The following is a 15,867-nucleotide window of genomic DNA, read 5'->3' as shown; positions in this document are numbered from 1 at the left end:
TGATCATGACAGGACTCATTCACAGCCCTGTGTTATTCCCCCTGCTGACAACTTTACCCTCAGCACATCTGTGTGCTGCTCTCCTTTCCTAGTAGAACTGCTCTTGGATGGAGTCGTCATTGGAAGTTTCAGGTGACTTGTTTCCTGTTTTACACCTGGTGCAGATTCACTTTGTTCCCAAACATATAAAAGCTTCTGGTTGTTGTGAACCTGCTACAGTACGACCTCTTTAATATCTGTTAACAGGTAAACTGAGGACACACAAACATTCCTGGGATTTATTTTATTGTGCATGCTTTTGTTGATTTTCTATGACATTATTCTGCTCGTTCAAGTGTTTTTCATCCCATCAGATTGTCAGGACAAAGATGATCATGAGCAGAAGGAATGCCATGGTCTTGGACATTCCATCGTTGGACCACAGGAGAGCTCACCTCTCCATCACCAGTCCTTCATCACTCTTGGCATATATTAGAGCTTGGAGAGAAGACAAATCACTATCAGCACTCCTCCCCCCTGACTGATGTGTTGGATGGAATGGAGAGAATGAGAACTGTCTCTAACCTGTGGTGACTCAAGTCTTCAGCTCACCTGTCACTTTGTTGGAGCTTGTCAAGTTACTGTGGCTTAGTTGAAATATGTAAAGGTTCACGAACCCGTCTGCAGCAAACTTTTCCAGCTGTCTCTGTGGTCAGCAGTATCACCTGGATTCAGGTCATGCACTTTCTTTTCTGTGGCCTTTGGCAGAGTGTCCTTCACCTGTTTGTCAACATCAGAGAGTAGAGAATACACATTTACACAATAACATCTGTATATTTAGCTGAATACAGTGAAAAGATTTAAGATTTGGTGTTTTAGCAGCAGCATTGTGAATGACTTGCAGTGTTCTTTTTGTGTTGTTATGGTGGACAGGACGGAGTTTATTACAGTCGTCCAACCTACAATAAATAAAAGCCTGAAGCAGCTTTTCTAAATCTCGCTGGGACTCAAAGTTTGTCATTTTAATTTAGTTCTCAGATGCCATGATGATGATTGTGATGCAGCTTTGATGCGGCCACTGAAATGTAGATCCTCATCAGTGCCAACTAAAACTGCCTCAGCAATATCAACACATTTTATCCGCTCTGCAGGGAATGACTGCTGGAAAACTGCTTTAGTGCCAACTCAGTCACATTCAACATCCATGCTTAAAATGACATGTCTCTGAAATTGATGAAAAGACTGATCAATCAATCTAAATCAATCATGTGGCCATTTGAGAAGGAATGGTTTGTTGGAGGACTTTCAGTCAGGTTTTAGTTAAAGTTACTAATCATCTCCTCATTGTCTCAATGAACTTGTCTCTATACTCATCCTGCTGATCTCAGAGCTGCATTTGATACATTGATCACAATATTTTACTAAGACTCCAACATGTTGTTGTGATTAACTGAGGAAACACCCCTCAAACCCATCGCTATGCAGATGACACCCAGCTATATTTATCTATGAATCCAGATGAAACTGAACAGTTAGTTCAACTCAAAGCATAAAGGATTGGAGAACTTGGAACTTTGTACCTGGAAACAAAACAGATGTGATTGTGTTTGTCTCTAAACACTTCACATCTAATCAGACAGTTTCTCTGGATGGCATTAGCTTGGCCTCCAGTTCTACTGTGAGGAATCTTGAAGTTCTATTTGACCAGAATATGTTCTTTCATTCATAAAACAAGTGACCAGGACTGCCCTCTTTAACTTCAACAATATTGTCACAACTAGGAACATCCTGTCTCAACGTGATGCTGGAAAATTACTTGATGTATTTGTTACTTGTAGGATGGATGAGTACAGAAATGGATGTAGTCTGATTGCATCCACACCTCCACCCTGTTCTTTGTCTCACCAGTAAAACACTAATAGGAAACACATTGTTCTAAGCCTGGTTTCAAAACAATCACATGGAACAACACTATTATAGATAGAATCTAGTGGTCTTTAGAGCTCAGACTGGTTTTACTGCTGCATGGCTCCCTCTAGTGGATGTTGTGGAGTATTGTGTTGTCATTGCTCCAAAGGTTTTTGTTCAGAGTTTTGGTGTTTCCTGTCACTGTGGGCCTCAGAGCACAGTAGTACACAGCAGAGTCAGACACTGCAGCAGAGGAGATCTCCAGGTCGACTCCATTTCTCTCCTGGTTCAGTTTAGCAGTCAGTCCAGGGTGTGGAGGTGTTGCTGTCACCACATTGGGATCTTTTGTATCAGTGATCAATAGAAGGAACTGAGGAGCTGATCCAGGATCCTGTCGATACCACTGGAGATTATCAGCTATAACTGAATAGTTACAGGACAGAGTAACACTACTGCCCTCTGATGAAAACACTTCAGCTCTGATGGCAGTAATATCATCTTCCAAGCTGTGACCTAGAGATGAAACAACATGTTATATCTACAGTCCTGTTCCACAGTCACATGTCCATCCTTTGAAAGACTCAGTGATGCTGCTAACAGTGTCGTCAACAGTTCTTAGTGATGAACTCGTCACATCTTTGTAATGTAGAATGTGTCAAATGTTCAACATTGAACTCCAGCTCCAAGAAAATCCAAAGTGGACGAGTAATGCTTTGAAAGTGTCTTTGTGTTCCAGGTGTTGTTGTCAGAAACATACGTACCTACGAGAGCTGAACAGACCAGAATCACAGCTAGTTTTTCCATGTTGACAGACGTGAACTGTTGGAACTGATGTTCAGTGTCAGTTAGTTGTGAGTGGTTGTGTGAGTTGTGTTTTGTCTGATGTTCACAGCTGCAGTCAGTCAGTCAGTAGGAGGAGACTAGTTCATTGAGCTTAGCACAGCTCTAAAGAGTGGTGATCTGACTTAGTGGAGATTTTCTGAACCTTGTTTGGACAGAAACTTCCTCAATTTAGTTTTTATCTAAATTTCCACGATGATGAGTTTGATTCAGTTGTGATGTGAACACTGACACTTAGAACCTGGAGCTCTATGTTAGATAGAGCTGCATTCAACACCACTGATCACAATGTTTAACTACTATCAGAGAGTAGAGAAGACACATTTACACAATACACAACATTTCGTCCTCACACAGACTAGTTTTTTTTAACGTTTCCATGGTTTATGGACGTTTCTCTCACCAGCTTTAGACACATGGTTCTGACCATGTGTCCATTTAACATAGTGAGGATGTTGATGTTCTATCACCTCTACAATGAATCTAGAGCAGACTGTATCCTAACCAACCATACAAGTTGAACAGTGGATGTTGTGGAGTGTTGTGTTGTCTTTGCTCCAAAGGTTTGTGTTCAGAGTTTTGGTGTTTCCTGTCACTGTGGGCCTCAGAGCACAGTAGTACACAGCAGAGTCTGTCACTGCAGCAGAGGAGATCTCCAGATGAAACGCCTTTGTTTGTTTGTCATGATTTAAATTCAACCTTTCTATTTTCTCTGAATAATCTGCGATGAGAAACTGTGGAGATGAACTGGACTTCTGTTGGTACCAGAAGAGGTTTCTGATAGAGGCTGAATAGTTGCAGGAGAGAGTCACAGTGTCTCCTTCCAAACCCATCACTACATCTTTAAATGGTGTCAGTACATCCTCAGAGGATCCTGAAAACAACAGAGACATTTGGATTTTAATTCTCTATCTTTAAACTTAGTTCAGTTGTTTGAAATTATTGACTTTTAAACATCAGAATGTTTTTCATGTGTATTATCTCCTTTTCCATCTGGCTCCATCTTTTGATGACTTACCAGTTTGAAAGGAGACCATCATCATCCAAATGAAAAGCAGGAACATTATTTTCACTTGTACTGAATGAACAATAGAGAGAACACAGCAGCTCTTCAGTTCCAAAGTGAAGTCTTTCATATTCTGTTGTGTAGCTCCTCCTCTTGCTGTGGCCTGTTTCCATTCAGGCTGATGGAAGTTTTAGAAATGACAGTGATGCTTCAGTCATATCAGTGTGGACAGGTGACTGGAGGAAGAAGTGAATGTGGAAAACTCATTTGTGTATAATGAGTTGAGGATGAAGCTGTGAACAGTTTAAAATGTGTTTGTTATAAACTGGTTGATCTCGTTTGATGACTCGTCCTCTTGATGGAGAAGCAGTGAATCAGAGACACTCTTTAGAACCATCCATCACATGTGTTCAGACTATTGACATGGGTCCAGTCCGGGACAAAGCAGTGACAGCAGGTCAGTCTGTTCATGGCAGAAGTCTACATCACTGAACCTTCAGGTCTCAGCTGGAGAAGGTTGAAGCTTCCACACTGAGATCCTTTAACACTTCAATGTGAGGAGGAAATCTCTGAGGTCTAACAGTTGGAGTGGAGCTCGTCTTTTCTCCAAGAGGTGCAGAGTTGGAGTGGATGACCCTGCACAGCTTTTAGATGTGGCTTTCTAACCAGACATTACTGCAGCGTTGAATGAGTCCAACACTGACCAGCACTGACTGACAGAAATGATCAGTGGGATCAAGACTCAGATCATGGTCTTCTCAGCTTGACACCATGACCTCAGTCATTTAAGAACTGGATGTCTGAGGAGGAGATTCATGGAGGATCCAATGCAAACAGTTCTGGACTCTAGTTCAATGATGAATCAAACACTCCCTGATTATGGTTTTGATTTCTACGTTCAACATGTTTATTGTCATATGTACAGTAAAGACTCAGTGAATTCTTATTGGTTCTACGTTATTATAAACAATGAATGAAAAGAAATATAAACCAAGAGACTAAAACAAGGTGCAGGAGAAATCAGATCAATTAAAAGTGTCTTGTGCTTCAGATCCAGTCACTGAGTGATGGATGAACTGTTCAGGAAACGGTTTGAAGAGGTTGTGTAGTAGAGGGTCCTGATAACCCGGGTCCTGCAGAGGGTCCTGATAACCCGGGTCCTGCAGAGGGTCCTGATAACCCGGGTCCTGCAGAGGGTCCTGATAACCCTGGTCCTGCAGAGATCCCTGATAACCCTGGTCCTGTGGAAGGTTCTACTATCTATTTTTCTGGTGTCAGGAAATAATTTCTCCCTAAATGCAGGAAAAACAAAGAGATGATTGTTGATCCCATGAGGAGGACGAAGGAGCAATACCTCCCATTATCAGTGAGGGGGAGAGGGTGGAGTCCTCCTACTTATCAGAACCTCCATCATGAACTGGTCACATCATTGCTGTCACGTCTCTTTGACCTAAAAAAAAAATGAATGAACATGGGTTTGAACTGGTTCAAAGTAGATTGATGATTTTTAGCAACGATGTTGATGAACCAGATCCATGTTTCAAACCTTTTATTCTGGATGGTTTCGTGTCTTCACTGTGGTTCAACAGGACCAGAATCCTGTGTTCATCTGATGTGACACTGGTGGTTCTCAGTCTAAAATCATTGTAGCTGATTGTCTTCCATTATTTGAACAGTGTTCTTCTGGCTATGATGCTGTGTTACAACCTATTAAGATGGATTATGTTGCTAAAAGAATTTCTTTTAGTCTCTGTTCAGTCCTAACTAGTTTCTGTTACCTGTTGCTGTTTGTTCCCTGATAATAACATATATAGTGTTTCTGATGGAGAATCATGTTGCAGGTGGAAAGTAACTTCTGTATTGGAAATGTTGGTCTCCTTTATACCACAGAGTCTGAATTGTTCCCTGTGTGCAATGATTCTAGAGCACACTGTATCCTAACCAACCATAGAAGAAGAACAGAGTGTAGCACCCTCTAGTGGATGTTTTGGAGTATTGTGTTGTCTTTGCTCCAAAGGTTTTTGTTCAGAGTTTTGGTGTTTCCTGTCACTGTGGGCCTCAAAGCACAGTAGTACACAGCAGAGTCAGACACATGAAGCTTCTGGATCTTCAGAGGAACTGATTTGTCTTTGAGCTCAGCATCAAATCTGTCTTTAGGGAAATCTGGAGAATTGTCATCTCCTCCATAGTTATTACGGCGCAAAATGTACTTTGGGAAACTATTTTCTTCTTGTTTGTACCAGAACAATGTTGGAGTTGTGTCACTGGTCTGAAAAGTACAGCCGAGTGTGAGAGTGTCTCCTTCAGTAGCAATGACATCTCCTGGTGTCTGCATCACTTTGTCTTCTCCTTTACACTCTGGGGAAGAACAGAACATGCAGAGGAAGAGATGAATCAATAAAGATGATTGATTCAAGGACAACAATCAGCAGCTTTAAGTTACCTAGCCAGAGGGTCAGACACACAGATGGAGATTAAACAGGATTTTCACTCATCATTGTTTGAACCATAGAAGGTGTTTTTACAAGGTAACAAAATGATGACAGAAATGATGTGCTCTGATTTTCTGGATCATGAATATTGAAAGAGATTTTCATGTGTGTTCTACCACTCACCTATGATATGAGAGCAAAGTAAAAAGATGTAAAGCAACATTTCTTTAGTTGTTGTCTTAGGGTTAGAGGTGGGGTTAGTCAGACAGCAGATGAACAATGTTCTTCCACTGCAGCAGAATGAAGCAGCCTCTCTGCTGCACAGCCCTTCTCCTCAACATCAACATGAACACACCAACAATCTGATTGGTTCATCTCATCATCAGTGGGTGGAGCCAGAGTTCAGTCAGATTCTTCTTGCGTCCAGAGCAGCTCTGCTTCAGACACATATTTACTGAATGTCCACTTTCTGTTCTTCTCTCCATTGTTGGACCAAGGCAGGTCACACTAGAACAGGGGTATTCAATTAAAAGGCACCGAGGTCCAGTTACTAACATTTCCTCCATGTAAAAGGTCCGAACCGAAGTCCAGCTTATGTTGTATTATTGTGTCTAGCCTACCCCTATATTCACATTTTCATATGGTTTCAATAATATGCATTGTCAATGTAGGAAACTATCTACTTTACCACAAATAAGTAGTACACAAATAAATTTAAGGCCGTTATTTCAGAATAAAGAAAACAGAAACCTCAGAATAATCACGATTTTTTTCTCTTAAATTAAAGAGGTCCCAGTCTAAAGAAACACACTTCAAGTCACATCTTCAGGAAATAATAAATCCAAAAGTGTCTCTTTTAGGGACAAAACAAGACGAACTGACAAAACATTTTTCTTGAATTAAAGAGGTCCCAGCCTAGAAAACTTACAGGTCAACGTCTTAAGAAAACAATAAATAAGAAATTGCTCCTTTAGGGGGAAAAAAATGAAAACAGAGCTTGGACACCACCTTCCCCTTTTGATTATTCTTTTTCTTTTAATGAGAAAATGGGCATGTGGCTGCTCTGCCAGTGATTTAAATCTTGGTTTGAATGTAGTCAGGGCCATTCTCATGCAGACATCCAAGTGGCTATTGCTCAGCCTAGAACGGTACTTGTTTTTGATGATGTTCATGGTGGAAAAAGCTGACTCACAGCTGTAAGTAGATCCAAACATGGTCAAGGTGTGCAGCACTACCTTAGTTAGGCCGGGAAACACACTCTCAGACACAGTCTGTAGCCAGAAGGTAGCAGGGTCAGTTGCCTCAAAACGCTCCTTTAATGCAGCATTTCCTTGCAGATCAGTGAGCTCAAGCTGTAGAGATGCTGCATGTGCCCACTTGAATGTCTGTGCCACCTCCTTTGAAAATCCTCTGACATTTCTGTTGAGGAAAGGATTCTAGATCAGCAGGAGGTGCTGCGTCCCAAGGCAGAAGCTGTTGAACTGTTGTATATTGATATGCTGAAGTGTGCTGAAGAAAGAAGTGATCACCACTGACAAGTCTTATCTTGCATTTAAAAAGGTTTATTAACAAGTAAGAACAATGTCAAAAACTCAGCCGAATCTGAGAGAGCTTCTGGCCAATCGTTGAATCCTCTCTCTCATTCAGCTCCCACAGTCACCTTATATAGGATGGTCATGCCAAGAACCCCCATACACAAACAAAACGTATGTCCTCACGTCTAGTTAGTTTTACGAGCTGGCATCTGGCAAATGACCTTTTGACCTTTAAACCTTATACAAACTTCACAAACCCCAAACACAGGAAAGGGACAGAAGAGAAAAACAGGAAGATAATATACTACATTCCCCCTTCCAGGCTCCTAGAGTCTCGACCATCAAAAAATACAAACATATTCACTGTTATAGCATAAAGATATGTTCTTCTTACAGTGCCAGTTACAGCACAACCCTTGACAATACAACAAATTCATGGAGTGTGAGAGCAAAAACCTATCAGGCAGTCATCTTTCTTAAAATGTCCATCTTTCCGTCTGGACAGGAAATTCTCTCACGGCCCCTCTGTCTAAGGCGACCACACAGTAGTACTCCAAACCTACTAAAAAAAGGATTTCTACAATCTATACAGAGACATATCTTAAGCAGAGTACATATATATATGGATACCTCAGAAAATAAATCAAAACCATATCCAACATCAGGCTGGTCGACCCATCGGACCCTCCATTGGATCTCTCCCTACCTGACATCATTTTCCCTAAACACCCCGAAAAAGAAAAGAAAACAACTGAGGTTCCAATACATCCACCTTCTTAACAAATCCATATCAATGATACACACTGCAACAAACTTTCAATATTGACAAGACTATAATATGTTGCACTGTGATTCTTTCCCCACTTCGAGTCCCACTGGCACTGCAACGCTTCATCACAGTGTCCTTGGTCAGGGTCCTTCAGTCCCCTCTTGTCATCCATAGTCAGGTGTCTGATTCTCTCCAGAACCTTCAGATCCCTGAACATCCAGCTTCTCGCAACAATCTTCCTTCAGTATCCTTCTAGGAGGAGAAAAGACAGCACAGCAGCATCTTTGCAAACATTACAGGCACATCATAACCTACTATCCGATTTAGACCCATTTAGACCCCATTTAGACCTACTTTAATCCCCAATTTTGGTCAAATCAATTCCACAATTTTATTCACAAACTCCTTCCTGTTATCTGAAGATACTCAATCAGGAAGTCCCCATCTGCTTATGACCTCTCCGCACAGAAACATAGAAAAACCTAAAGAAACCTGCAGAAACTTGACAACTGACTGAGCATCATTTCTGCTAAGTTGACAAACGATTCGCTCAAGCAAATATGGTGCCCCGAAATCCAAGACCACATCTTTCAATGTAATCTCATCCTCCAAATCTACTCCATGTGTGACCAAGAAAACTTTACCCAACTTCTCAGCTCCTGTCACTGCTTTTGCAGCTTCATCAGCCGCTTTATTACCCCGAGTGACTCCTGACACATCCTTCTATGTGCTGCACTTTTAGCTATTGCCAGTTCTTTAGGTTTCATCATATCATGACGTTTCATCATCTGAGTGTGATGCTGTATTGGAGACCCATCTGTTTTATACACCCTCAATTTTTCCCCACTGATCCAAACAAATGACACACATTATGAGCCTATGTAGAATCTGTTTAGAGGACAAGCTTCAGTTAACCCCACCAATTCAGCAAGCTGCGCTGATACAGGCTGCAGTACCACTTCCGCTTTCTCAACAACAAATCCTGTTCCCTGGGCTTTTACCGCTGCATAACCAGCACTCAACTTATCCCCCACACGGTAACACCACACTGGACTGATGAGTTCCCAGTCTTTTATACAAACTTTATACAAACCCCAAACACAGGAAAGGAGCAGAAGAGAAAAACAAGAAGATAATATACTACAGAACCTTTTACTGAAGTTTTCAATCAGGTTGCTTATGAAGTGAATATGGGGAGAAACATCTCTCTCACCCTGAATCTGCTCCTTAAGTTTTGGGAAGTGTTCACACTCTCCTTCAAGTTCTTCCTTGAAAATGTCCAGCTTCCTCTGGAAAGAGCGCCATCCTCTGGAAACAGTCGTCATCAAATCAGCTACTGAGTTGTTCTGGCCCTGCAGCTTTAGGTTGAGCTCATAAAGATGTGATGTGAACCAAAAAAGCAACCATATCCATCTTGTGCTCATCTTGCAGAAACTTTGAAAACTGTGTTGCTCTCTGGCTGTTGACCTGCTTTAAGAAAGCTTCTATTTGTTTTTGAACAGACCAGAAACGTCACAGTGCATTGCCCTTACTCAGCCACCTTACATTGTTGTGCAGTAGCAGGTCATTGGCATTTGCCTCAACATCTTCCAGGAATTCTCTCATGAGGCGAAGCTGTAGGGATGAGGATGCCCTAAAGAATGATGATGAGTTTCATCACTGTGTTCATTACTTCAGCTAAATGTTCTGATCGAGTGGCTCACAGAACAGTCTGATGGATGAGACAGTGGAAAGCAATACGATCTGGGTTGTCCTGTTTCACCCGCTCTTTTCCCACCATGGCAGGGGCACCATCTGTGGTGACAGAGACAACCTGCTTCAGATCTGTGCCTCTCTATTGCTGCATATATGTCCTCTCCTCTTGTGTGTGTTTCAAGTGGTGTTACACCCAGGAGTGTGCCAGTGCATCATCTGCTAATATTTCTGATTTTCTGGTTGCTGTTGAAGCTGACATCGGGATTTGTTTGATTTTTTTCACGTCGTCTTTTCATTTCCCCTCAAATAATGTCTCAGCAGCAGCATTTAAGCAATGCTTCACCGCTGTCCCATCACTAAATTTTTTTTGTGTTGCCCCAAAATCCACGATACCTTTAGTAAACATTCATTTGCATGTTGCTGGGCTGTAAATGTGTGCGTGATGAGTCGGTAGAACTGTCATTCTGGGCTTGCAGTTTGTTTTCTTGAGTGCCCTCAGCTTGGACTTCAGGAGAAAACTTTGCTCTGTGCTTTGTTTCGTAGTGCTGCTTCACGTTGCCACTTTTAATTAATGTGAGGTTTTTGGAGCATATGAAGCACACTGGTTTTCAGCTGCCTGCAGAAGAACGAACATAAATTTCTCCGTCCATTCATCTTTAAAACAACGTTTTTCTGCATCAACCTTCCTTCTTTTGGAGCGACCCATGTCTCTTCCTCTGCTCTGGAGCGCCGGCCACGGAGGCTAAACAAAGGATTTGATCGGCTCAACTGAGTGAAGCTATTGTTGTATCAAGTGAAGTAGCAGCGTCCACCATAGTTGTTACCATCAGAAAAAAATGCTCCATGAAAATCAACTATTCTCATGAATTTATCAGATATTGGTCACAGCCCACGGATCCGGACAGAACCATCACTCGATTCGGACCAAGGTCCACCATTTGATGATGTCTGATTTATGAGCTTTACATCACGTTTCATACCCAGGTTGACCAGCGGACTCAAGGAAGGGCACTCACAGTCACGTCTAGGTGAGTCTCAGGACAAGCATGCGTTATGTGGTGCGCCCCCTTCTGGTGGGACACGATAAACTCTCTCTTAAATAACATGAATGGGTCTGGTACCCAGGTGGGTAACAGTTTGTTTCCCAGTTGACTTGAAATCCTTGTATTTAAACCATCATGTAGCTGTTTTCTTCCTGATGTGGATTTGCTGCTCATGTGAATCCTCCCACAGTGTTTCATTAGCAGCTGTAACCACAGTGACTCTGATAAAACAGGAATTAGCAGAATCCATCTGATATGAAGCTGTGGTTTGAATACCACTTCCCTCCTCTTTGAAGAGTAGTCACATATCTGGGTTCAGGTTTTTGTACAGCCTCTTCTACACTTTGTATCACTGTGTTTCTAGAGCACAGTAGTAGAGAGCTGTGTCTGCCAGGGTTAGGTATGTTATGGTCAGTTCAGTTGAGGTATCTGTTGTTTTTGATGTATAGCGCTTATCAGGAATGTGTTCATCTGAGCCACCTTTTCCTCTCTTCCAGAGAATAAACTGAGGAGCCTGAAGGTCAGAATGATGTCTGTACCAGTAAAGATAGATATTATTGTATCTTGTCTGATAGTTGCATGAGAGTGTGACAGATTGTCCTTCTGTTCCACTGACTTCATCTCGTTCAGGAGAGATTGTGTCTCCAGCTGTTAGTCCTGGAAAAAGTAGAGAACATGAAGCCATTAGATTAACATTGTCCATGAGGCTGAGAGGAGAAGACAGTGGAAAATGTCTCCTGTACAGTGTTACTCTGTGGACATTCACAACAAAATCAACTGTACAACTCTGTCAGTTCAATGTAGAAGATGATGAAAAGATGATTTTCATTGTATCAGAGCAAAGAAAACAAGAAGAGTTGTGAAGTGCAGTCTGTATATCTGGTTAATGCAGCAGCTTCAACAAAACTTGAATCCCTGTTCTTCAACTCACCTATAATGTGAGATAGAAGCAAAAAGAGGTAAAACAACATGTCTTTGGAGTTATTAAAGGCAGACAGACAGCACATCAACAATGTTCTTCCACCAGAGTAGAATGAGGAAGAAATAATGTCATTGGATGAGCTGATGATGTTGAGTGGGCGGGGCCAGTTACAGCTTGACTTCAACTCAACCAATCAAATTCTTCTCTGCTTCAACAGCAGCTCTGTCTCAGATGTCAACTGCTTCATTTCTCTGTTGTCTTTGTCCTCAGTCCAATGAGTCAGAAATCAGTGGTTGAACAGAGTGTGGCTCCCTCTAGTGGATGTTGTGGAGTATTGTGTTGTCTTTGCTCCAAAGGTTTTTGTTCAGAGTTTTGGTGTTTCCTGTCACTGTGGGCCTCAGAGCACAGTAGTACACAGCAGAGTCTGTCACTGCAGCAGAGGAGATCTCCAGGTTGACTCGTCTCTGTGATTTGTTGATGTGAGCTGAGAAATCTGAAAGAGTTGGATGAATTGATCCTGACTCTGTGATGTGGAGCAGGAACTCTGGTCTGGATCTCTGGTATTGTCGGTACCACTGGATATTGTAGATACTACCGTCATATTTACAGGTCAGATTGATGCTTCTTCCCTCTGCAACAACTTCTTCACGACTTTCCTGGTTGATGCTGTTCATGGAGCCCAGGGCTGAAAACAGAGTTGTTCATGTCAGTTAGTCTGGGAGAGATTCAGACATCAGGAGACTCCTCTTCTCTGCTTCTTAATCAGATAAAGCTGTAGCTATGAAATGACCAAATATCTTGTCAGTCCAGTAGATTAAATACGACTTCATCTCTGATCAGACACTCACCGATAAAGTGAAACCAAATCCACAGGAGTAGGTGAAGCAACATGGCTCTAAAGGAGGATGGAAACAGTAAAGAGGCTCTCTGCTGCACAGCCCTTCTCCTCAACATCAACATGAACACACCAACAATCTGATTGGTCCACTTCATCATCAGTGGGTGGAGCCAGAGTTCAGTCAGATTCTTCCTGCATCCAGAGCAGCTCTGCTTCAGACACATATTTACTGAATGTCCACTTTCTGTTCTTCTCTCCACTGTTGTGTCATTAAATGGTTAATATCATGACTTCATAAATCATTAGCCAATCACTGTCAGTGGTGCTGGATTGTTAGATGTTCAAAGTTCCAGCTAAAGGTTGGACACTGATCTCCTGTAATCTGATGCTGGTGTTGGGTACAGGGAGCTGAATCTATCATACCACCTGACAAGACTTCTACAAAGTCTGATCTGGTCTTTCTTGAGGTTTCTGAATGGTTTCCACCTTGTGCTGAACTCTCTGTACTTGCTCTCATGACGTCTTCTCTTTGTAGTAGACTTGGATGATGGTATACGTACCTCTCTGCTCTTCACTTGTCTGGATGTTGTGAAGGGTTTTTCTTTACCATGGAAAGTGTAGTGTATAAAAGCACCTTGTTATTGTGTTTTCCGTACTAAGTCAATTTTCAAGAATTATAACCTTTCCTGTCATTGTTATGCAGATGATGTTCAGATCTGCGTACGTTTAACATCAAAATCCAGTGATTCTGTTCAGACATTGCTTGACTGTCTAAATTGATGTTCAGTCCTGGATGACTTCAAGCTTTCTGAACCTAAATGACAACAAAACTAAAATCATAATGTCTGGATGTGTTCCAGCAGATGAGGCTCCCTCACACCAAACATCCAGTCATCAGTAAAAATGTTGGCGTAATATGTGATGACAGGCTGAAATTAGATCGCCAGGTTAGTTCCGTAGTGAAAAACGGCTTCTTCCATTTGGGGGTTTTATCACCAGAGATCTTGAGACTGTGATCCATGCTTTTATTAACACATGACTGGACTACTGTCAGCAGCTGCCCTTCTTCTCACTGACAAACTCAAGTGTGACCACATATCCCCCATCCTGTCTTCACTGCACTGACTCCTGATTGCTTTTAGAATAAATGTGTGTTTAAAGCTCTTCATAGTCTACCCTCACAGTATTTGACTGAGATCCTCCGTTTCCACACCCCTGACAGATCATTGAGATCTCCTAACCAGCTGCTACTGGGAACCCCCCAAAACTAGGCTAAGACCCAAAGGTGACCGAGTCTTTGTGGTGGGGGCTCCCAGGCTCTGGAACAACCTGCCCTGGTACATCTGATCCGTGGGAATGATTTAGATTCTTAAATCCTCCCTGAACACACACGTCTTCTCCCTGTCTTTTTATTGAGTTGAAGTGGACATGTGGGAAAATTTGATTTCATTTTAATTGTTTTCTGTTCTGTTTTATTTTACTCAGTTTTATTGCACTGTTTATGTATTTTATTTTATTTATTGTAATTGTTGTTGTGTTGCACCATCCATGCTACTTTTTACAGCACTTTGGTCAACCTGGTTGTTTTAAATGTGTCTATGAACAAAGTTTGAGTTGAGTTGAATTTGAAAATAATAATAATAAAAAAAAAAACTAAAAAAAAAAAAAAATCAACTAAAACTTTCATGGAACAAGAAACTAGCAAATCACCTCATAGAAGTTGAACAGAGTGTGGCTCCCTCTAGTAGAGGTAGTGGAGTATTGCGTTGTCTTTGCTCCAAAGGTTTTTGTTCAGAGTTTTGGTGTTTCCTGTCACTGTGGGCCTCAGAGCACAGTAGTACACAGCAGAGTCTGTCACTGCAGCAGAGGAGATCTCCAGATCCAGATGTTTTTCTCCAGACAGTTTAGTGGAGAACCTTGATGCTGATTCCAGAGTCTCTGATGGTCTTGATCTGTTAAGTCCTGAGATGTACAGGAGGAACTCTGGAGGTTTTCCTGGATATTGTCGATACCAGTAGAAATCATCACTAGCAGATATAGTGTTGGAGTATCTGTAGGTCAGAGTAACAGTGGTTCCTTCTAAACTGGACTCTTCAGTCTCGATTGCAGTGAGTTGTTGACAGCTGACTCCTAAAGGAAAGATAAATGTTGTTAAAGACAATATTAAACTCTGAGCTCCTGTTCCAGTGATTTGTAGCAAACAGATCATTTAAAGGCATTTCTTCTTCCTGCTGTAACCTACCTTTTAGTGTGATCACAAACAAAGGAAACGTGAGCCAGTGATGCAGTGACAGCATCTTCCACACAGTCTCTGTTATGTACGGTTTAGATATTGGATGGATGTGATAGTGGGAGTCCTTTTCTGTTCTGCTCTTTGACAGTGTTGCTCCTCCCTCCACCTGTTCCTCCTCTCATATCACTGGATGTTATGAAGACCAAAACCACAGCTGGATAGATTTTAGAGCTTTAAGCCCCAACACATAAACCTCTGTTATTCTGGAGGCTTTCTGCTGCTTTTTAGCAGCAACATCATCCAGTAAATAAGGAATCTAATGAACTATGATCCATGTCATCACTTTGTTCTACAGATTCTAAATCAGCCTCTTTTACTGTTTGACTGCAGCCTTCACCTTTTCACATCTAGATGTGAAACCTGTGTGTGACCCCCATTGGTCACTGTATGGCCAAGACCTCTGAGGTCATTGAGCCAATAAAAGGGAGAGAGGCCCCTCTCTTACTCTCTTACCCCCCTCTTACTCTTACTCTGGTCTTTTGCCCCTCACAGGGAGCGGCTGCTGCAGCTCTCCAACTTCCATGAGGCCGCATAAAGCAGAGGCCTCCACTGGACTGGACCTTGGTAGCGACGTAAGTGCCTACTAAAGAATTTAAGGACGGAACCA

General features: G+C 42.0%; 1 long non-coding RNA gene and 1 gene segment (V, D, J or C); one reads left to right on the top strand and one right to left on the bottom strand.

Moving 5' to 3' along the window:
* Positions 1-37: 37 nt before the first annotated feature.
* Positions 38-974, top strand: LOC125011173. The gene is made up of 2 exons (XR_007113136.1): positions 38-246; positions 354-974. It is a non-coding gene; the product is annotated as an uncharacterized LOC125011173 (long non-coding RNA).
* Positions 975-1,969: 995 nt separating this feature from the next.
* On the bottom strand, positions 1,970-2,726 carry LOC125011093. The segment is given in 2 exon segments: positions 1,970-2,400; positions 2,649-2,726. Coding segments are annotated over 2 exon segments (429 nt in total).
* Positions 2,727-15,867: the final 13,141 nt, after the last annotated feature.

The sequence above is a fragment of the Mugil cephalus genome, chromosome 7 (genome assembly GCF_022458985.1).
Source record: "Mugil cephalus isolate CIBA_MC_2020 chromosome 7, CIBA_Mcephalus_1.1, whole genome shotgun sequence".
NCBI classification, from domain to species: domain Eukaryota; kingdom Metazoa; phylum Chordata; class Actinopteri; order Mugiliformes; family Mugilidae; genus Mugil; species Mugil cephalus.
This window is presented reverse-complemented; position numbering and strand designations above follow the sequence as displayed.